The 21,497-nt window shown below is 44.8% G+C and overlaps 1 protein-coding gene across 21 annotated transcripts in view; it reads left to right on the top strand.

Annotated features, from left to right (window-relative positions):
- The first annotated feature begins 718 nt into the window (after nt 1-718).
- Cep164 (centrosomal protein 164) overlaps nt 719-21,497 on the top strand; it is a 78,114-nt gene continuing 57,335 nt past the window's right edge. For 20 of the 21 annotated variants that reach the window (XR_003846759.1, XM_029554952.1, XM_029554936.1 and 17 more), the window contains exons 1-3: nt 719-865; nt 8,326-8,445; nt 13,636-13,747. Coding sequence is in view for 20 of the 21 variants with exons in the window: in XM_029554952.1 (XP_029410812.1) it covers nt 8,364-8,445; nt 13,636-13,747 (194 nt within the window). In the remaining variant the exon portion in view is untranslated. Of the gene's footprint in view, nt 866-1,414; nt 1,478-8,325; nt 8,446-13,635; nt 13,748-21,497 lie in introns of all 21 variants that reach the window. The other variant, XM_029554934.1, reaches the window with a different exon arrangement.

The following is a 21,497-nucleotide window of genomic DNA, read 5'->3' as shown; positions in this document are numbered from 1 at the left end:
ATCCTTATTATTTTGTTTCTTTTTTGTGTTTCTGAGACATGGCCTCCTGCAGGCCAGGCTGAACTTGAATTTGCAATGTTATCTTAAAATGACCTTGAATTCTTGATTCTTTTTGCTTCCACTTCCCAAGAGCTGGGATTATGGGTCTGTCTCACTATTCTGGGCTCATGCAGACGTTATCAACCCATTTTGCAGATATGCAAACTCAACCCTACAGTCTGGGGAACTAGAAACTACACTCTGGAAATTACAGGCATGCACCACCACACCTGGTTTATGCTGTGGTGAGGATCGAACCTAGGGTTTCGTGCATGTGAAGCAAGCACTCTACCAACTGAACTGCATTCCCAACTCTGCTCACATTTCTTTTATTAAAAATTCCGATCAATGAGTTGTTGATCACTTATTCACCTGGTACTACACTTCTATAAATGATGGCCTATAAATTGCCTTGGGTAATTCACATTCCTATTAATATTATGAATCTCTTTCCCTGGCGGGGAAGAAATTCTATCTAAATTCAAGTCTCTCTTTAAACCCCTGAGGGGCCCCATCAACTATCTTGAACTACAACTTCCATGGTGCAACGGGTAACGTACAGCAATCCTACTTATTTGATCGAACCTCCAGCCAATCCAATGCCAGAACTCTCAGTCAGCGACCTATTGGCTCCTGGTGGAGGCGGGGCTCTCAGTTACTAGGTTGGTACCCTTCCGGAAGTGGTTGTTGGTTGCTGCAGGGCAACACCCTGGCGTCCCTGGAAGCCGGGAGCCGGACACCCCGACATTCCTAAAAGCGGGGAACCGGGGTGGTGCTGGGGAGGCGGTGCAGAGCCACCGCCCAGGGTTTCCCGGGTCGAGGACAGGTGAGGATCTCCTGGAGCAGGGCTGCACGGCGTGGCGGGGAAGGAGGGTTGCAGAGGAGCGGGGCACCCTGGGGTGTCGCTGCGCGGGATGTGAAGGAGTGTGGGCGGGAAGCGAGGAAGGAGAGTCAGGCCTTCCAGCCTCCCCAAAATCCTGTCTCCCAGCCTCTGGTAGCCCCATCGTGGGCTAGCCTAAGCTCACCCAACTTCATGCTGTCTTTCGGCCAGCTGGGCAAATTGGGAGGTTTGGGTTTTCTTTACACTGATTGAGGAATCTCTGTCCCGAACCGTTCTTGCCCTCCGCTTCCAGACTCCCTCTCGGGGCTCTCTGCTCTGCACCCGCCCCCACTTCACCACACCACACTCCATCTGCGGGTGATTTCCCGCCCGCTGCCCCCCGCCCCCAGCTTCAGTTACTGGCTACTGGCTATTCAGTGAAGCACCCACACCCCGGAGAGATCTTTCCTAAGAAAGCTTAGATCTGCTTAGGGATCCTCTCCAACCTTCCCTGGACCCCGGATCAGTGTCTACCTCCTGTGTTTCTTGTCTCAGCGGAAAACTTCACCATCACCCTGGGAATTCATTCTTCTAGTGTACGCAGCACGCATCAGTTTGGTATGTCCTGGGTTCTGGGCAGTCTGGTGTGGGGTTGCCTCTTGGCCAAGGCCTGGAATCACTACTTAAAGGCTGCAGTGCACTACTTTCCCACCACCCTCCCTTCCCTAACATACGTTAAGACCTGTTATTCTCCTGCTCCCACCCCCGGGTTGGAGCCCTTCCCTTCTCTTTCCTCAAGCACTGACTTGGTTTATTATTTCTTGCCTGTACTTTCAGAACAGCTGTCTCAGTTCTCTGCCTACTCTGAACAGTTCTTGTGCAGTTGTCTGAAGCACCTTTCTTAACTGTCAATCTCATCAGCTAGTCTCCTTATGAAATCCCTGTGACTGCCCCTCCTAATGTGTAGGAGACAGCTTCAGACCTCCCAAGCTCTTTATAATCTGGTCCTTGGCTTCCATTCTAGCAATTTCTTTATTCAAAAAGTGGGGCTAGTAATCTCTGTCTAGCTAGAGGGTGAGGTGAAATAAAGCTTAGGAGTTTCTGCAGCGGGTGTGGTGTGAATCTAAGCTTTTGCTGTCATAATCCTCTGAACCCCCCTGGCCACTCCAAAGCTTTTATCTATCTATCTATCTATCTATCTATCTATCTATCTATCATCTATCTATCTGTCTATCTATCTATCTATCACCTATCTATCATCTATCTCTCTATCATCTATCTATCATCTATCTATCTATCTATCTATCTATCTATCTATCTATCATCATCATCTATCTATCTGTTTTTAAGACAGGGTCTCCCTGTAGCTCCAGCTGGCCTGAACTCGATATGTAGACCAGGCTAGCCTCAATCTCACAGAGATCCACCTGCCTCTATGTCCTGAGTGCTGGGTTTCAAATAGTTTATTATTTTTATTTTATTTTGTGTGTATGAGTGTGAGTGTATTGCCTGCATATATGTGAGTGCACTTGTGTTGTGCAATGCTGGTGGAAGTCAGAAGAGGGTGTTGGATCCCTTGGAACTGGAATACAGATGGTTGTTAGCTGCCATATGGGAGCTGGGACTCGAACCTGGGTCCTCTGCAAGAACAGCCAGTGCTCTTAACCACTGAGCCATCTCTCCAGCTCCCTGAGTGCTGGGTTTAAAGGTGTGTGCCACCACACCCTGCTATTTATTTATTTATTTATTTATTTGTTTATTTATATTTTTGTGGTACTGGGGATTGAACTCAGGGCCTTGCATATGCTAGACAGGCACTCTGCCATGGAGCTGTATCCCCAGTCCCCATTCCCTTCCACTAAGCTCTTTACCACTTTGCCTTTGTGTGTGGTGTTCCTTCTGCCTTAACTTTTCTTGCTCTGGGGTCTGGGAGATAGCTCAGTTGGTGAAGTGCTTACTTTGTAAGCTTGAGGACCTGAGTCTGAGCTCTAGAACCTGTGTAAAAAGCCAGGCATGGTGGTTCATGCTTGTAACCCAGCACTGGGGAGGCAGAGGCAGGTAGATCCCTAGGGCTCACTGGTCAGCTAGTCTAACCTAATTGGTAAGCTTCAGGCCAGTGAGAGACCCTGTTTCAAAGGAAGTGGACTACTTTCCTGAAGGTATCTGAGGTTGCTTCTGGCCTCCACAGGTGTATACACACACACACACACACACACACACACACACACACACACACACACACCCATATGAGCATATACACGTGCATAAAAAAATTCTTGCTCCTCTTATTCTGGTAAGTCCCTGCTTAACCTTCAAGCAGTGCTCTGCTCTGTGATGCTTTCAGTCATCTTCCAGTCACATTAGTTACCTTTACCTTTGTGTCCTGTTGTATCTTCTATTTCTTTTAATTATGTTTAATGCATTATATAGGCATGTGTTACATAACCTGACTTTCCAGTAGGATGAGCTCAAATTCAGAGCCATGTGAAATCAACCTGGCACAACTGTTGCTTAAAGCATGCAGAGGAGATATTTAACTTGAGAAGGGAAATTGAACCAACACCCCTGTGTACTTCTACTGCTCCTTAGAGTCTGGAGGTCATTGTTAGTGGTTTAGAGCAGTAGCCAAGCTCCTACAGCTTATGTAGAGTTATTTTGGGCTTGGTTAGGAAACTCAAGAGATAGAGGCATTGCCCTCAGAGGTTTGTGGTTTAGCAAGAGAGGTGGAGGCTAATACCATAAAATGTGCCTATGAACACAGGAGAACTGTGGGGCCCCAGTGGTTCCAGGCTGGCAGGAGATGGACAAGTGCGGTTGAGTGACTCTGCCCCACAACCCTAAGGCTCATAGTGGACTTAGCAAGTATGTCCTTAGCAAGGACTCAGCCCTTTCTGAGTTTACAGTTCTCTTATGATAAAGACCAGATCTTCTGTATGGCTTTGCTTTTGCCCTCCTCCCCAGCAACTGGGTTGCTTCCTTTTATTTATTTTTTTCTCAAAGATTTATTTTTTATATGTATAACTGTTTTGCCTGTGTGTATATAAATGTACCTGGTGTGTGTGCAGTGCCTGAAGAGGCCAGAAGAGGGTGACAGAGCTGCCATGGGGATGCTAGGAATAAAACCTAGGCCCTCTGCAAGAATCTGGCAAGCAGCAGTGCTCTTAATCACTGAGTCCTCTCTCCAGCTTCATGCTGCTTTTGCTTGGTGGTATTCTCTGCTGCAGGCCCTTTGCACATGAAGCTGTTTCTGTTGTTAGAACTTGTTTCCTTCTTTGCCAATAAATGCTTGTTCATCTTTCAGGCCTCAGCATAGGGACCATCCAGTCAGGCCCAGGCTCATGTCCTTCAGTACTCTTTTATCCCATTTGTAATGCTACTTTTTGGGGGGATCTTTTTGAGACAGGGTCTCCCTGTAGCCACAGCTGTCCTGGAACTCACTATGTAGACTAGGCTGGCCTAAATCTCATAGAGATCCACCTGCCTCTGCCTCTGAGTGCTGGGATTAAAAGCATGCTACCATCATATCCGACACACTTTTTTTCCTTATTACATTTTAATGTGTGTGTGTGCATGATACAGTGCATGTGTGATGGTCAGAGGACAACTTGAGGGAGTGGTTCTCTCCTTATACTTTTTGGGTCCCAATGATCAAACTTAAGTCATTTAAGCTTGGTGGCAACAGCCTTTACTCAGTGAGCCATCTTGCTGGTCCTTTGTTTTTCCTTCTTTTTGACACAGTCTCCTATTACCTTGGTTGGCCTTGAGTTCCTTATATAGCCAAGGATGACTTTGAACTTGGGATCTTCCTGTTTCTACCTCCCAAGGGCTACAATTATAGGCATGCATTCCCATGTCCAGTTTAGCACTGATATTCTTATCTGGGATTGTTTGGCCAAGCTGTAGTAGCTCAAGGGAGTGATGACAGAGTCTGTGTTTAATCACGGTTGTGTGTCTAGTACCTCGAAAGAAACTTGGTAGGTGCTTAGCACACATTTTCCCAATACATGGCTGACCTGCTGGCCATTAAAGAAATAAGATTTCTCTCCCCACGCCCTTTTCCACACCTCTTTGTCCTTTTGGTCCTCTCCTTTGCTACATCTTCTTTGAAGCCATGAAAGGCAAGGAAAGGTGGAACACTATAGCTCACCCGTATGTTTAAAAAGATATTTCGTTATTTTTATTTTATGTGTATGAGTGTATTGCGTGCATGTATGTGAGTGCACCCATATCATGCAGTGCCGGTGGTCAGGAGAGGGCATCAGATTTCCCTGGAACTGGAGTTACAGCCAGCCGCCATGTGGGTGCTGGGAATTGAACCCGGGTTGTCTGCAAGAGCAGCCAGTGGTCTTAAACACTGAGCCATCTCTCTAGCACCAAGCTCACCCCTATTTAATTTTTTTTTTTCTGGAAGAAGATTCATTTGAAATTTGGATAATCCATGAATTCATATATTCCATGTTCTTCCTTACCTTTAAGAAGTGAAATATAGATACTTTTATTCACAGTTCATCAGACTTTTTTGCTGCTGCTGTCATGAGGCAGCGATTGTACCTGCCTTTGCTGTTTACAGATGGGGTGTAGAGCTTGATCATACATCTCAGATGCAGAATTTCTTGGATTGTGTGAAAGGGTTAACACAATGTGCTGTATAGAGCTGAGTTTGGTAAGTGCTTGTTCACCTCATGTTTGGGTCACTGTCGAGCCTCTCCATCTGTGGCTTTTCTTTTCTTGTCCCCTCTTCTCTCTAATTAAGAGGATTAATGACTCCAGTGACTCATTATATTACCAGGCGTCCTGGTTCCTGTTCATCTCGGGTGTTTTTTAGAGTCAGGCTTCATGGTTTCTGACTATGTGCAGAGGCATGAGCGTAATGTCTGTAAGGTGTTGTGGCTTGTAGGGTGGGAGCAGTTTCCCTCAGCTTATGTATTGAAGAGAGTTCTTTTTCCTTTGATCTTTTCTTCTTGCCTGGAGAGGGTATAGTGGGAAGTGAGAAGGGTAGAGTCTGGCTTTGTTGGGGTCTGGCAGATGAATGAAGGGAGCAGTGTCATTGTCATGACCTCAGAAGGCCATGGTAACAGGCCTCGATGGATCCTTTGTCGCTTGTCAGAGGTCCATTTCTATGGATCTGGGAGTCAGAGTTTACTAGGTTCAGCCATTACTGGATCTTCACTCCAGGCCTGGTCTGGGCCTTTATGATGAGGGGCGGGGGAAAGGGAACATCTTTCTGCTAGAAGAGGGACATTGCATGTTTGCTTCCTCTGATGGCTTCTTAAGAGAGGGCCTGCTGTGTCAGTCACATCTGGTGTGTTAGGTGGAGAGGGCTTAGCATGGCTGTCTGTGATAGCCTGTTTGTCTCTGCTTCATTAGGTTTCAACATGGGAGCTGCTGTGGGGGAAAGGAAGGAGAACCTGGGGGTCTAGAGGTGGAGATAAGACTAGGGGCAGGAAGAGAGGAACAATTCCAGTGTTGTATCAGTGCTGGGGGTGTAGCTTGGTAATAGGGTGCTAACCTAGTATGCACTAGGCCTGGGTGCACTACAAATAAATAATGAAGTGAAGATAAGATACAGTATATATAAAGAAGTACATTATCTCATCAGCCAAGAACTTGGTACCACCTCATCCCTGGAACTAGAATCCTTGGACTCAAAGTGGGTCCTATCATAGTCAGCTCTGGCTGCCATGACAGTACCGTAGATGTGTGGATCAAACACTGTTTTCTTACAGTTTGGGGGACTGGAAATCACTGATTAAGGTCCTTTCCTAGTTCCTGCCTTGTGCGTGACTCCTGTCTTGCTGTGTTTTCATTTGGTGTAGAGAGAACTCTGATTTCCTTTGCTTATAAGGACACTAATCCTGTCAGGTCAGGGCCCCACCCTTATGTCCTCAAGTAACCTCGATGGTATCTTAAAGACCGTATTTCTTAGAAAGTCATATTGTAATTGTGGAAGTTTTGGAAGGGTACCGTCTAGCCCATTGTGACTCCTGTCCCCTCTTTCCTTCCCACATCCCAGCTCTCTTAAGTCTAACATTACGGTGTCCATTGTGTCTGTCCTTCTCCATTCCCACTGCTTCTGCCCTAGTTTTAAACCCTCATCATCTTTCACTGGGATGGAAGCCTCAAGTGCTTTTCCTGTTACCAGCATCTTGGTTCTCCAGTTCAGCCACACCAGTTCTACAGAGTTCTTGTCCTTAAAAAAGACCACTTTATTGAATAGATGTAGAAGGGACAGGGTAGAGATGAGGGAGGGGTCTGAGTGTGATCCAAATACATAGTATGGAATTTCTGGAATCAATAAAAATATGTAAAACAAACAAAAAAGGAAATAATTATATGCTCAATATACAATGTACCTTTATATGAACACTTAAAAATAAACTATAAAAATGATAATAAAAAAAAGACCACTTTATGTCACTTCCTTTTCCCAAAGCCCTCAGCAGCCCCCCTTTGCTACAGGGCAGAACTTAGGAGGCTGTCCCTTTCCATCCACTAAGCTGGCTTTCTGCCCCAGCCCTTGCCATGCATGTTGTAGAAAACCTGCAGCTGTACCCTGTGCTCCCTGTCTAGAAAGCCTTCCTTACCCTTCAGTGAGAAGGGGCTTCTTCTCCTCCTCTTCTTCCTCCTTTTTTTTTTTCATTTTTTTGAGACAGGGTCTCCCTGTAGCACCAGCTATCCTGGAACTCGCTATTTTGACCAGGCTGGCTTCAAACTCACAAAGATCTGCCTGCCTCTGCCTCCCAAGTGCTGGGATTAAAGGCATGCACTACCATGCCTGGCACCTTTTTTTTTTTCTTTTTTTAAAATTGTGTGTATGAGTATATTGCCTGCATGTAAGTGCACCCATGTTGTGCCAGGCTCGTGGGGACCGGAAGAGGGCATCAGATTCCCTAGAACTGGAGTTAAGGGTGGCTGTTAGCTGTCATGTGGGTGCGGGGAATGGAACCCAGGTCCTCTGCAAGAGCAGCCAGTGCTCTTAACTGCTGAGCTATTTCTCCAGCCTGGAACTGGTAGTCTAGACTTGGTACTCTCAGATCAAGAGGATTCTGCCTTCTGCTGAAGGGGCACATGCTCCCACCCCTTAACTGCTTGCACCCGCTGTGGAAAAAGTGACTGCGCCCTGGGGTGTGCTAACATTTGAGGGTCTGTATTTTAGTTGTCCCTGGGGTTTTCTGGCTGAGGGTTGTGTACTGCAATTTTTCTCCTATTTGGGGAGGCATAAAAAGTCAAACTCTTTAGAGAGCCAGGCTTGAAAATCTTTGGTGGTTCACTGTGTGTTCTCTAGCTTTTGGCATGGCATCTCCAGGAAATGACCCAGGCCCAGAGCCTGGGAAGCCCAAGTTCTGAGCTGCAGGGAGAATTCCCAGCCATGCTGGTTTGCAGGGTTGGTGTGACCCAGAGGCTCTATAACCCAGTGCCAGCTCTCCCTTTCCAAAATGGCTCACTGATTTCTCTCTTGGGGGTAGGGTCTCTGGGATCTAGGTCTTCAAGCCCGAACTGAATCATGGCCAGACGACCCATCCTCTTAGGAGACCAGCTGGTTCTGGAGGAAGATTCTGATGAGACCTATGTTCCCAGTGAGCAAGGTAAGAGGCTTGTTGGTTGTAGTAGTTCTTTGAGGGCAGACATTATAGCTGACTTACTTTTGAGTGTATGGTACATGCACAGGCTGCTCAGTATATTTGGGTTAGTTCAGAGTTGGCAAACTGTAGCCTTTGGGCCAAATTTGGCACCTTGCCTGTTTTGTCAATAAAATTTTTTCCAAAAAAAATTTTATTGGAAAATAGCCATGCTTGTTTCTGTATCATCTAGAGCTATCTTCATGTATGTATATGAGTATATTGCCTGTATGTATGTAAGTGCACCTGTGTTGTGCAGTGGCCTTGGAGGTCAGAAGAGGGCATTAGATTCCCCTGGAACTAGAGTTACAAATGGCTTTTAGCCACCATGTGGGTACTGGGAATCAAACTTGGGTCCTTTTACAAGAGCAGGCAGTGCTCTTAACTGCTGAACCATCTCTCCAGCCCTATTCTTTCTTTCTTTATTAAATTTAAAAAAATGATTTATTTTTATTTTGTGTGTATGAGTGTTTTGCCTGCATGTATGTGAGTGTACCCGTGTTGTCCAATGCCCATGGAGGTCAGAAGAGGGTGTTGGGGATCACCTGGAACTGGAACTAAGGATGGTCGTTAGCTGCCATGTGAGTGCTGGGAATCGAACTTGAGTCCTCTGGAAGAGCAGCCAGTGAGTACTCTTAACCACTAAACCATCTCTCCAGCCCCCTCTTTATTGAATTTTTTATGTTTATTTTGGGATGGGTAGTGTGGAATACATGTTATAGCACATATGTGGAGGTCAGAGATCAGTTTGGTTTTCTTCTTCCTCTGTGTGGAGTCTGGGAACTGAATTGAGGTGTTCAGGATTGGCTGTAAACACCTATATCCACTGAGCCTTCCCTCCCCCGAGGTTTTTGAGATAGGGTCTTATTCTGTAGAATAGACTGGCCTGGAACTCCTGCGTATTCCAGGCTGGCCTCTAACTCACAGCAGTCCTCCTGCTTTAGTCTCTCCAGTGCTTGCATTACAGATATGGGCTACCACCTGGCTGTATTTTTATTGTTTCATTCTTTGGTTTTAGAAATTGAACCCACATGCTAAGGACACACTCTATCACTGAACTATATTCTCAGATCAAGATTTTGTGATTTCTATTATTTTATTTTGTCTTTTTGAGACAGGGTCTCCCTGTAGCCCTAGCTACTATGTAGACCAGGCTGGCCTTGAACTCACAGAGATCCACCTGCCTCTGCCTCCCAAAAGCTGGGACTAAAAGTGTGTGCCACCATTCCACCTGCCTCTGCCTCCCAAGTGATGGGGCTAAAAGAGTGTGCCACCATGCCTGGCTTATTTATTTTATTAAAAAAAATTTTTATTGCTATTTTATGTGTTATGAGTGTTTTGCCTGCAAACATGTTATGTGTACCATATGCATGCAATGCTTATCAAAGCAGAAGAGGGCATCAGATACCCTGGAACTAGAGCCATGTTCAGTTGTGAGTGACCATGTGCTGGGATGTCCATGTCCTCTGCAAGAGCAGCCAGTGCTCTTAATCGCTGAGCCATCTTTCCAGCCCTGATACTGTAATTTTTATGTTGTCTATCAGCCTGGGTGTTCTTGAATGGCCTTTGAATAATGTATCAAGGTTAGAAAATCCTTTTCCACTAAAAGGATAAATGGTTTCTCTCATGTTCTAGTTTTGGTCCCACACCATTAATGGAGTAGTCAATCTTTTCCCCTGGCTTGACTGCTGCCAGTGTATATTTGGGTCTTTTTTCCCTTTTCTGCAGTCAGACTGTCTATTCATATGTTGGTGCCATACACATAATTACTTAGGCTCCATCAGAAATTCTAATATCTAGTAGTGCTAAAACTCCCTTGTTGCAGTTTTTCCAGTTTTCTTGGCTATCTTGTTTTATCTACCCGTGAACTTTAGAGTTATTTGTTTATTTATTTTTTATCTTTTGAGACAGGGTCTCCCTGTAGCCCCAGCTGGCCTGGACCTCACTATGTAGACCAGGCTGCACTTGAACTCCAGAGAGCCTCCTGCCTCTGCCTCCCAAGTCCTGGGAAATTTAGTTATCTTGTCAAGTTCTGGATATGGCATTGTAAAGGAAGACTGTTGGTATTTAGAAGGGATTGTCTTGGCTATTTGAATTAATTTAGAGAGAGGACTGTTGTCTTTACAATGTAAAGCCTTCCTACTAAGAAGGTCCTATTTTGCACTTGGGAGACAGAGGCGGGCAGATCTCTGTGAGTTCCAGGCCAGCCAGGGCTATATAGTGAGACCCTATCTCAAACCAACCAACCAACCAACCAACCAACCAACCAACCAACCAACCAACCAACCAACCAACAGAAAATGTCTTGTTTCTGTGTCCCTTTTTTGTGGTGTTCTGGAATGACTTCAATATTTATTTGTTTGTCTTTTTATTTATTTATTTTTTGGTCTTTTTGAGATAGGATCTCCCTGTAGCCCCAGCTGGCCTGGAACTCACTATGTAGGCCATGCTGGCCTTGAACTCACAGAGATCCATCCGTCTCTGCTTCCCAAGTGCTGGGATTAAAGGCATGGGCCACCACGCCCGGCTTGCACTCTTTTTAAAAAAAAATTTATTATTTATTATTTTATGTGTATCAGTGTATTGCTTATTGCCTGCATGTATATGAATGCACCTGTGTTGTGCAATGCCGCAGAGGTCAGAAGAGGACTTTGGATTCCCCTGGAACTGGAGTCAAGGATAATTTGTAGCTGCTGTGTGGGTGCTGGGAATTGAACTCTGGTCTCAGAGCAGTCAGTGCTCTTAACCACTGAGCCATCTCTCCAGCCCCTGGCCTTGCACTCTTAATCCTTTTGCATTCACCTCCCAAGTGCTTAGTGAGGTTGCAGGGTTCTTTGTGACATGGCTCTGCCCACCTTTCCAGGTTAGTTCTGCTAGTCATGCTGACTTTCTGGCAGTCCCCAGACAAGCTAAGTTGTATGTTGTCATAGGTCCTTGGTAGGTACCTGCTCTTTTGCTTTAGTGTCTGAATTGTGGAGAGACTTTCCTAGGCCATCCTTTCTGAAGGCGTGCCCTTTACTTCCTTCACTGTATTTATGAGAGGTAAGAATTTGTGTGTGTGTGTGTGTGTGTCTAAAAAATGATTTTAAATTATGTTTCTGTGTGTATGTCTGTGGATATGTGCATAGGAGTGCAGGTGGCTGCAGAAGTCAGAGGTGTTGGATCTTCTGGAACTGTAGTTGCGGGAGGTTGTGAACTGCTCCATGTGGGTGCTGGGAACCAAGCTTGGGTCCTCTGCAAGAGCAGGACATGCTCTACCTGCTAAGCCACCTCTGCAGCCTGTGTTTAGGACTATCTCCTTTGTTAAGACAGTGATCATTTTCCCTTTTATTCATAGCACAGAGTAAATGGTACACAAGAGGCACTCAAAATATACTGGTGAGCCGGGCGTGGTGGCGCATGCCTTTAATTCCAGCACTCGGGAGGCAGAGGCAGGTGGATCTCTGTGAGTTCAAAGCCAGCCTGGTCTACATAGTGAGTTCCAGGCCAGCTGGGGCTATAGGGAGACCCTGTCTCAAAAAGACCATTATATATATACTGGTGAAGCCACGCTTGGTGGCATATGCCTGTAATTTCAGTCCTTGAGGGACTGAGGCTAGCCTGGGACACATATCAAGACCCATCTCACCTCCTCACACTTTTCAAAAAAAAAGGTAAAGTCATTCCATTCCAGTCCCTGGCCAGTCAAGTTCCAGCTGGTCCTTTGGGAAAGGTAGTGTTTCCTGCCCCTCAGGTATGTTACTCTTTCAGTTCTCCACTGTGATGACCCATATTGGAGACACCTGTCTGGCCTGGACTAGGCTCAAGCCTGGGGATTTATTTCATTATTCCTATGGCCTCCAGTGACATTTTCCGATGGACATCTCACCTATCTTTTTTTCCCAAAGATGAGATAGCTGTTAGCTCAGTGCATAGGTCTCTCCTGTCCTCCAGATCTGGCAAAAAGACACTTCTAAATGTTTGATTCTGAGAGCACAGCAGAAGCAATAGAGTCCAAAGTACATAGCTTTATTGAGTAAGAAGCAATTCCCTTTATAGAAGAGAGTTTGCTAGGAGGGAAGAGGCCGCCTCAGTATCATTCCGTTTTTCGTCCCGTTCCCACCGTCCTGTCCTTGGGAGAACCAGGCACTGCCTTCTGTCTGCTCCCTTGGCACATGGTCTACACAACATCACATCATGCTTTATCTCTTCATATTCTGTGTGGTTTGTGAGGTCCTCAAGGAACTCAGTCAGTGTGGTTAATGGAACATACTGTGGATTGAGGGCCACGTGCGTCAGTGCCCAGCTCTTGCAAATCTTGGGAGAGCATATCTCCTTCTGGTAAGGCTGCCCTCATCCTGGAGGGTTCTGGCTGTGGCTTTTGGTTCTTCCTGAGCCTTCCCCACTGTGAAGTCTTGTTTTCATTTTTTTTCTCCCTTTGTTAGATATGGTTTCAGATTATATTCTTGGGAGTCTGGAGATAACATGAGCTTATTCAGCTGCACCATATAAACTATGAGGAGGGAACAGTTTTGTATGTTATTGTTTTGTTTCCTTTTTTAATTTTAGTTTTTTTTTTTTCCTTTTTGAGACAGGGTCTCCCTGTAGCTCCAGCTGGCCTGGAACTCACTATGTAGACCAGGCTGGCCTCGAACTCACAGAGATCTGCCTGCCTCTGCCTTCCAAGTGCTGGGACTAAAGGCGTGCGCCACCACACCCCAGCTTGTTGTTTTTTGAGACACAGTCTCCCTGTAGCCCTAGCTGGCCTAGAACTCACTATTTAGACCAGGCTGGCCTTGATCTCACAGAGATCTGCCTGCCTCTTTCTCCTGAGTGCTGGGACTAAAGGTGTGTGCCACCATGTCTGGGTTATTTTAGCTTTTTGAGTCAGGGTCTTATGTATCCCAGACTGGCCTTGAACTCACTGTGTAGCCGAGGATGACCTTGAATTCCTGATCCTCCTGCCTCTTCCTCTCATGTGCCAAGTTGTGTGCCATTGTATCCAGCTTTAGTTCTACATGTTTACTATTTATATTTGGAGAAATAACCTTTTATTATTGAAGAAAATTTGGACAGTAAAGGCAAATCCAGAAAAGAATCGACTCTGAATTTGCCTTCTTCCCACTCCTCCTCATCCTCCCATATAGCTTGCCTTTCTACCTGCTTTTCTCTTTGCAGAAATTCTTGACTTTGCCAGAGTGATTGGTATTGATCCCATCAAGGAACCAGAACTGATGTGGTTGGCGAGGGAGGGTATTGAGGCCCCATTGCCGAAGGGCTGGAAACCATGGTAAGTCATTATGGGGGCTCACTAACATGGCCTGTCAGAGGCAGAGGACCCTCCCTCTGAAGTTATGTATGTGAGTGTACGCACTTGTGTGTGCATATGTGTGTGTGTGGAAGCCAGAGGTTGGTGTGCTGTCATGCCCCAACTCTTTTGATGTACTATTTTTGTTTTATTGTGAGTGTTTGCCTGCATGTATATGTGTACCACATTCCTGCAGATATCTGTGGAGGTCAGCAGAGTACATCAGATCTCCTGGAACTGGAGTTACAGATGGTTGTGAGCTACCATGTGGGTGCTGGGAAACAAACCTGGGTCCTCTACAAGAGCGAGAAGTGCTCTTAACCTCTGAGCCATCTCTCTAGCCCTTTTTCTTCTTTTTTTCCCCTTTGAGACCTGGCTGGTATGGAACTTGCTATGTAGACCAGGCTGGCTTTGAACTCACAAGAGATCCAACTACTTGCCCCCCAATGCTGGGATTAAAGGTATGTGTCACTATGCCTGGCTCTAATTTAGTTTTTGAGACAGGGTCTCTCATTGAACCCTGTGTTCACTGGTTGGCTAGGCCGACTGGCCAGTGAGCACTAGGGATCTACCTGTCTGCCTCCCCAGTGCTGTGCCACACCTGGCTTTTTTATTTATTTATTTATTTTTTAATGTAAATGAGTGTTTTGCCTACATGTATATCAGTGTACCATGTGCATGGTTGGTATCCTCAGAGACCAGAAGAGGGTATCAGATCCCTTGGAACTGGAGTTATAGATGGTTGTGAGTCACTGTGTGCTTAGAACTAAACCCATGTCCTCTGCAAGAACAGTATTCCTCCCCCCCCCCTTTTTTTTTTGTCTTTTTGAGATAGGGTTTTCCTTTTTCCTGCAGCCCCAGCTGGCCTGGCATTCACTAAGTAGACCAGGCTGGCCTTGAACTCACAAAGATCCACCTGCCTCTGCCTCCTGAGTGCTGGGATAAAGCTGTGCACCACCAAGCCTGGCTTATTTTAGTTTTTTAAATAAATACTATTTTTTTTTTTTTTTGAGACAGGGTCTCATTATGTAGCCCTGGCTGGCATGGAACTCACTATGTAGGTCAGGCTGGCCTTGAATTCACAGAGATCAGTCAGCCTCTGCTGCTTAAGTGCTGGGATTAAAGGTATATGCTACCATACCTGGCATATTTTTATTTTTATGTGTACGTGTGTATGTCTCCTGTGGGTCTGTGCATATGAGTACAGTTGCCCATTGTATGAGCATCTGAGGCCAGAAGAGGGCATTGGATCCCCTGGAGCTGGAGTTGTAGGCAGCTGTCAGCCACCTATTGTGAGTTCTGGGAATAGAACTCAGGTCATCTGCAAGAGTAATAGATGCTCTTCACCCCTGAGCCATCTCTGCAGCCTTTGACTTTTAAAAAAAATGTGGGTGCCACTGGGCGTGGTGGTGCATGTGAGTTCAAGGCCAGCCTGGTCTACATAGTGAGTTCCAGGCCAGCTGGGGCTATGGGGAGACCCTGTCTCAAAAAGACCAAAAAAAAAAAAAAGAAAAGAAAAAGAAAAAGTGGGTACTCAAGAGGTTTTCCATCATTTTTCTATTACTCTTCTACAGCCCCAGTGTACCTTCACCTGTGCCATACAGAAAATGCAAATCACCTAATTGAACTTCTAGAGATAAAAATTGTAGTCTGGGAAATTAAAAACAAAAACAAGGCCCAGGGCTGTAGCTCCGAGGTGCAGCATTTGATAAGCTCAGGCCTGGGGAGCTGCAGAAAAAAAAACTATTCCAAGGGCTGGGGTTTGCAGCTCAGCATGTGCAAGGCTCTGGGTTCCACCACAAAAAGGAAATAATCTAACTCTGCAAAATGTTATTATTTGGAGAACACTGGTAAAATGTACAGAGGAGAACTGTTTTCTTCTTTAGGAGACCCTTATATCAAAAATATTTCAATAAAAAAACCAAAACAAAAAAACAAAAACAAAAAACTTAATTGGAGAAGGGGGGTTATGATCAAAATACATTGTGTGAAATTCTCAAAGAATCAATAAAATTTGTATGTATGTTTGTCTTTTTGAGATAGGGTCTTCCCATAGCTACAGCTGGCCTGGAACTCTCTGTAGACCAGGCTGGCCTCCATCCTGCAGAGATCTGCCTGCCTCTGCTACCCAAGTACTAGGATTAAAGGTGTATACCACCATGCCAGGCTTCAATAAAAATACACTTTTTTAATTAAAAAAAAAATTTTAAGCCGGGTTTGGTGGTATACACCTTTAATCCTTTAGTCTCAGCACTCAGGAGGCAGAGGCAAGTGGATCTCTGTGAGTTCAAAGTAAGTTCCAGGCCAGCTCAAAAAGACAAAAAATTATTTTTATTTTATGTGTATGAGTGTTATGCCTGCATGTGTGTAAGTACACCTATGTCATGCAGTGCCCACGGAAGACAGAAGAGGGTGTCAAATCCCCTGGAACTGAAGTTATAGACAGTTGTTAGCCACTATGTGGGTACTAGGATTCAAAACCAGGTCTTCTGCAAGAACAGCCAGTGCTCTTACCTGCTGCGCCATCTTTCCAGCCTCAGTACAAATATTTTTAAAAATGTGGGTGCTGAGGGTCAAACTCAGGTCCTCATGCTTGCATGGCAGGTACTTTACCTGAGCCATCTCCCCCCAGCACCTGAAGATTATTTTATTTATTTTTCCCCCACCCCCTTGAGATTAGTTTTAATGATGGGTGGGGCAGCACCGTGCCGTTTCCCTGTAGGTTCCCTGTAGGTTTCCCTGTAAGGATTACCTCTTGTTTTAGGACTTAGCAAGCTGACTTGATGGTCCCTGGGATGGGGCTCAGCGTGTACCTCTAGACCATTGAGCTGCCACCTTGGCTCAGTTCCTCTAACACTGCTGTTTGGTTTGGCTGTGCTGAGGAGGGGGTCATTGTTTTTCCTTGCACGTTGATATAAATTAAAAATGACAGCTGTGGAGTCTTGGGAGTTGAGTTGGCTCAGTTGGTAAAGTGCTTGTCTTGCAAGCATGAGGCCCCGAGCTTGATCTCCAGAACTCGGGTAAAAAAAGGCAAGCATGGTGGCATGTGCTATAATCTCAGCATAGGGAAGTGGAGACAGGTGTATCCCTGGGACTTTCTGGCCAGTCAGCCTGGCTTGCTTGGTGAGCCCTGGAATGGTGAGAGATCCTGTCTCAAAAACAGGAATACAATACTGAGGAACAATATCTGAGGTTGTTCTCTGGCCTCCACATGCATGTGCACACATGTGCATTAGCACACATGAAAATACACATCTATACACACACATCAAAATATACCAAAAGTGAGAACTGAATCTCCTTAGCATCTCTGAAATAGATGCTGAGGCTAAAGGACTTTGTAGTGAGGCCACACAGATTTGGCAAAGTGTTCTTTCTCCCTCGGCAATAGCCCTGCCATCCTATCCTTGAACTTGTGTAACCTACTCTTATGTTTGTTTTCTTTTGTTTTGAGACAGAGTCTCACTATATAGCCCCAAATGGCCTGGAACTTGCTATGTGGACCAACCTGGTCTTGAACTCACAGAGATCTACCTGTCTCTGCCTCCTTAAAGGCATGCAACACCGCACTCAGCTTTTTATTATTTTTATTTTTATTTAATTTTTAAAAATTATTTTTATTTTATGTGTATGAGTGTATTGCCTGCAGGTAAGTGAGCGCACCCGTGTCGTGCAATGCCTCGGAGGTCAGAAGAGGGCTTCGGATTCCCCTGGAACTGGAGTTAAGGATGGTTTGCAGCCGCCATGTGGATTCTGGGAATTGAACTCGAGTCCTCTGCAAGAGCAGTCAGTGCTCTTAACCGCTGAGCCATCTCTCCAGCCCCAGCTTTTTTTTTTTTTAAATTTATTATTTATTATTTTTAATTTATGTGTATGCATGTATTGCCCGCATGTAGGTAAGTGCACCTGTGTCATGCAATGCTTGCGGAGGTCAGAAGAGGCTGGAGTTAACGGACAGTTGTTAGCTGTCACATGGGTGCTGGGATTCAAACCTGGGTCTTCTGCAAGAACAACCAGTGTTCTTAACTGCTGAGCCATCTCTCCAGACCTTTTTATTTTTAATTTAAATTTTATGTGTGTATTTTGTCTACATGTATGTAAGTGTCCCCATGTGTGAAGTACCTTTGGAGGCCAGAAGAGGATGTCAGATTTCTTGGAACTTGAGTTATAAATGGTTGTTAGCCACCATATGGGTGTTGGGAACTGAACCTGGGTGTTGTGCAAGAGCAGTCAGTACTCTTAACCTCTGAGCTGTCTCTACAGCCCCTCATTGATATTTTATAATTCACTTGGTGCTCTGCATTGAGAGAGAACTCATTTAGGCTGTCTCCAGGTGGGGAAGCTCTAAGAAGCCACCGTGGACCTCCTCTCCACTCATAGTGACACTGTGTGCTTCGTGCCTGCTCTGTTCTCTTCTGTTGGTCTCTTATCACGGGTGTGGCGCCTTCTCCAAGTTGAGTCCCCTAAAGCTGGTACCATAAATTTATGTCTCACCCTAGAGTGTGTTTTCCTGTTTTTCCCAAACTATTCTTGAGATGTCTTCTCTCAAGGTTGGTAAGGCACATTTGGTGAGCAAGGTGTAATTATTCTTTTCTTATCCTTACCATTTAATGTGTTGGCTGAACTTCAAAATGGCCACTCACCCACCTTAGTCTCTCAGCTGAAGGCTCATAATCCTTTTAGATTTTCCTCACTCAGCAGGCTCCTTAGTCTGTTGATCTTTTAGCTCTCTCTCCTTGGACCATCTCCAGCTTTATATCTTTCTTTTAGGAAATCTGTTAGCACTTCAGACGGTATTCCTGGCGCTGAGAACTCATTGTTGTATTAGGAGGATAGTGCTTTCTGTTTGTTTCCAGTATCCACTCTGATGGAGGGTGGGGAACTGTAATTGATTTAGGTAGAGTTGTGTGCCAGGCCATATATAGACATACCATAGTGTGTGTGTGTGTGTGTGTGTGTGTGTGTGTGTGTGTGTGTGTGTTGAGGATGGAACTCAGAGCCTTGTGCGTGCCACCCAAGAGTTCTGTCACAGAGCTATATCCCCAATTCAGGTGTGCCACATTCTTTTAAAAAATTACTTGCATCATGGTAATTAAAAGTACTACACTGGTGGAACTAACCTTATTGGATGTTTGACAGCCATACGTTGAGGCCTATACTGATTTGGTCAGAAGGACTTAAGGGCCAGTTTTTGCTCCTTGCTGTCCAAGGTCAACTAAGTTCCAGGGGACTATGGAGCATCTCTCAAAATGTCCTGTAAGTGTGGTGAGTCACCTGTCCTCTTGATCAAGGAGGCCATGGAGACCCCACCAGACGGACTTGAACCAGTGTTCTGTCTACAAAGAGGAGGGCCAACACAGAGGAAACATTTCCTCCATGCCCCCAAGTGAAGCCATCCACGGTCGAGCAGGACCTTTGACTTATCTTCACATAGATGGAACTGGTAAAAGAAAGGAGCCGGGAGCTCCTCCTAAGCCCATGTAGCCCCTGAGGAACAGATCCTCAAATGACCTTAAGAGCAAAAATAAATTGGTTTATCTGGGCCAACTGCATGGTCTTAAATACCCAAAAGGAAAGTATAACCAAAGATGAAAGGGGTCAGTATAATTCTTTAAGAGTCCATGTGTATAGCTAAAGGCTACATAACAAGAAACAATGCCAGACTGGAGATACCTTCCTCTGAGTTGTTGGCCAGGGTGGCCCAAGAGACTCCCAGACAGTAACCCAGCACAGAACCGGGAAAATGAACAGCAGATCCCAATCTTGTCTAAAGGAATATTGGCAACAGCTTGCTGCTAGATGAGGAAGAGCTGATCGTTCTAAAACAAGGAACTATCGATAGGCTGACTAGACTCAGTGGATGGATAAGCACTGGGGAACAGCTGGGGGCACTGACAACACAGTGGACAGTAACAGGGATGACAGCATATGGGCTCCAGCAGGGGGGGTTGGGGGTCGTCATGGGAGAGTGTCACTTGGGATATGGGTATATAGATGAATAAGATTGTTTGGGATGTTCTAAAAAATGAGTTATATTTGAGGAAGAAGCATAAAAATTTGCTTCATGTTAATTAGTAGATATGAAAAACATTACCATTGAAATCTACCTGATGACTTTATATCCATGCTCAGGTGCCAAGGATTTCAGAAAGTAACTAGTAATAATTAGATATATAGAGATTAGAGATGCATATGCAAACATCTAAGTGTTAGTTGCATTAAAAATGAGTTTTTCTGCCGGGCGTGGTGGCGCACGCCTTTAATCCCAGCACTTGGGAGGCAGAGGCAGGCGGATCTCTGTGAGTTCAAGGCCAGCCTGGTCTACATAATGAGTTCCAGGACAGCTGGGGTTACAGAGAGACCCTGTCTGAAAAAGACCAAAAAAAAAAAAAAAAGTTTTTCTGTATGAAACAGTATATTTTAATAATGAAATGGAGATCTTTTTTAAAGGTTAAAACCTAATTCAATTTAATGTGTCATAGGGTTTATACTGAGTACAGTATTAATTCAACTGTAAACCTAAAAATTTACAGCCAATTTTGAAAGAGATGCATCTTAGCTCTGGAAATTGTTATTGAATATGTCAATGCTATTGTAATGAAAAAAAATTACTGTTAACCTATTCTGTAAAAAAAAAAAAATTGCTTGCATGTGTGTTAGTGCACCTGTGTTGTGTAGTGCCCTTGGAGGCTAGAAGAGGATGTCTAATCTCCTGTAACTGGAGTTACAGACGGTTGTTAGCTGCCATGTAGGTACTGGGAACTGAACTGTTGCAAGAGCAGCCAGTGCTCTTAACCGCTAAACCATCTCTCTAGCCCCTGATTTGTATTATTTAAAACATTTTTGGGGGTTCTTTTTGAGACAGCGTCTCCCAGACTGGCCCCAAACTCACAGAGATCCACCTGCCTCTGCCTCACAAGTGCTGGGATTAAACCACACCTGGCTATTTTTAATTGTGTGTATGTGTATGTGCATAGGTCTGTGCATGTGAATGCAGTTGCTTGTAGAGGCCAGAAGAGGGTGTTGGATCCCCTGGAGCTGAAATTACATGCAGCTCACAACTGGGATCTGTACTCAGATCCTCTGCAATAGCAGTCCATGCTCTTACTGCTGAGCCATCTCTCTGGCCTTTTGTTTCCGTCTTCAAAGTCTTGTTCTAGGTTCTTTGCATTTTCACATGAATTTTAAAACTGTCTTGTCATTTTGCTGTTCTGATTTGATTGGAATTGCATATAAGTCAGATTGGAGAGAGCTGGTGTCTTGAACAACATTGAATATTTCAGTCCGCAGGCATAGTCTGTCTCCATTTATTTAGGTTTTTTTTTTTAATATCTCTAGGAAATGTTTTATGGTTTTGTGTACATGTCTTGCCTCTCTTTATCAGATTTATCCCTAAGTAGTTCATATTTGATGCTTCTGAAAGTGGTGTAGTTTCAATTTCCAATTGTTTTTGCTTTTATAGATATAAAATTGGTTTTTGTGTATTGATCTTGCGGTATACAACCTTGCAAAAATCAATTATGGCAGGCCTAGTAGCTTTTTTTTTTCCTCCAAATTTCATAGGATTTTCTATAGAGATGATTGTGTCTTCTGGGAGTAAAGACATTTTGCCTTCTCCTTTCTATCTGGCTGCCTTTTATTTCTATTTGGTACCTTAGTTTATTGACTAGACCCTTTAGTATAATTAAGTAGAGGTGGTGACAGAGGACATATTTGCTTTGTTCCTGATCAT

The sequence above is a fragment of the Nannospalax galili genome, unplaced genomic scaffold, assembly GCF_000622305.1.
Source record: "Nannospalax galili isolate Female #2095 unplaced genomic scaffold, S.galili_v1.0 scaffold265, whole genome shotgun sequence".
Taxonomy (NCBI): domain Eukaryota; kingdom Metazoa; phylum Chordata; class Mammalia; order Rodentia; family Spalacidae; genus Nannospalax; species Nannospalax galili.
This window is presented reverse-complemented; position numbering and strand designations above follow the sequence as displayed.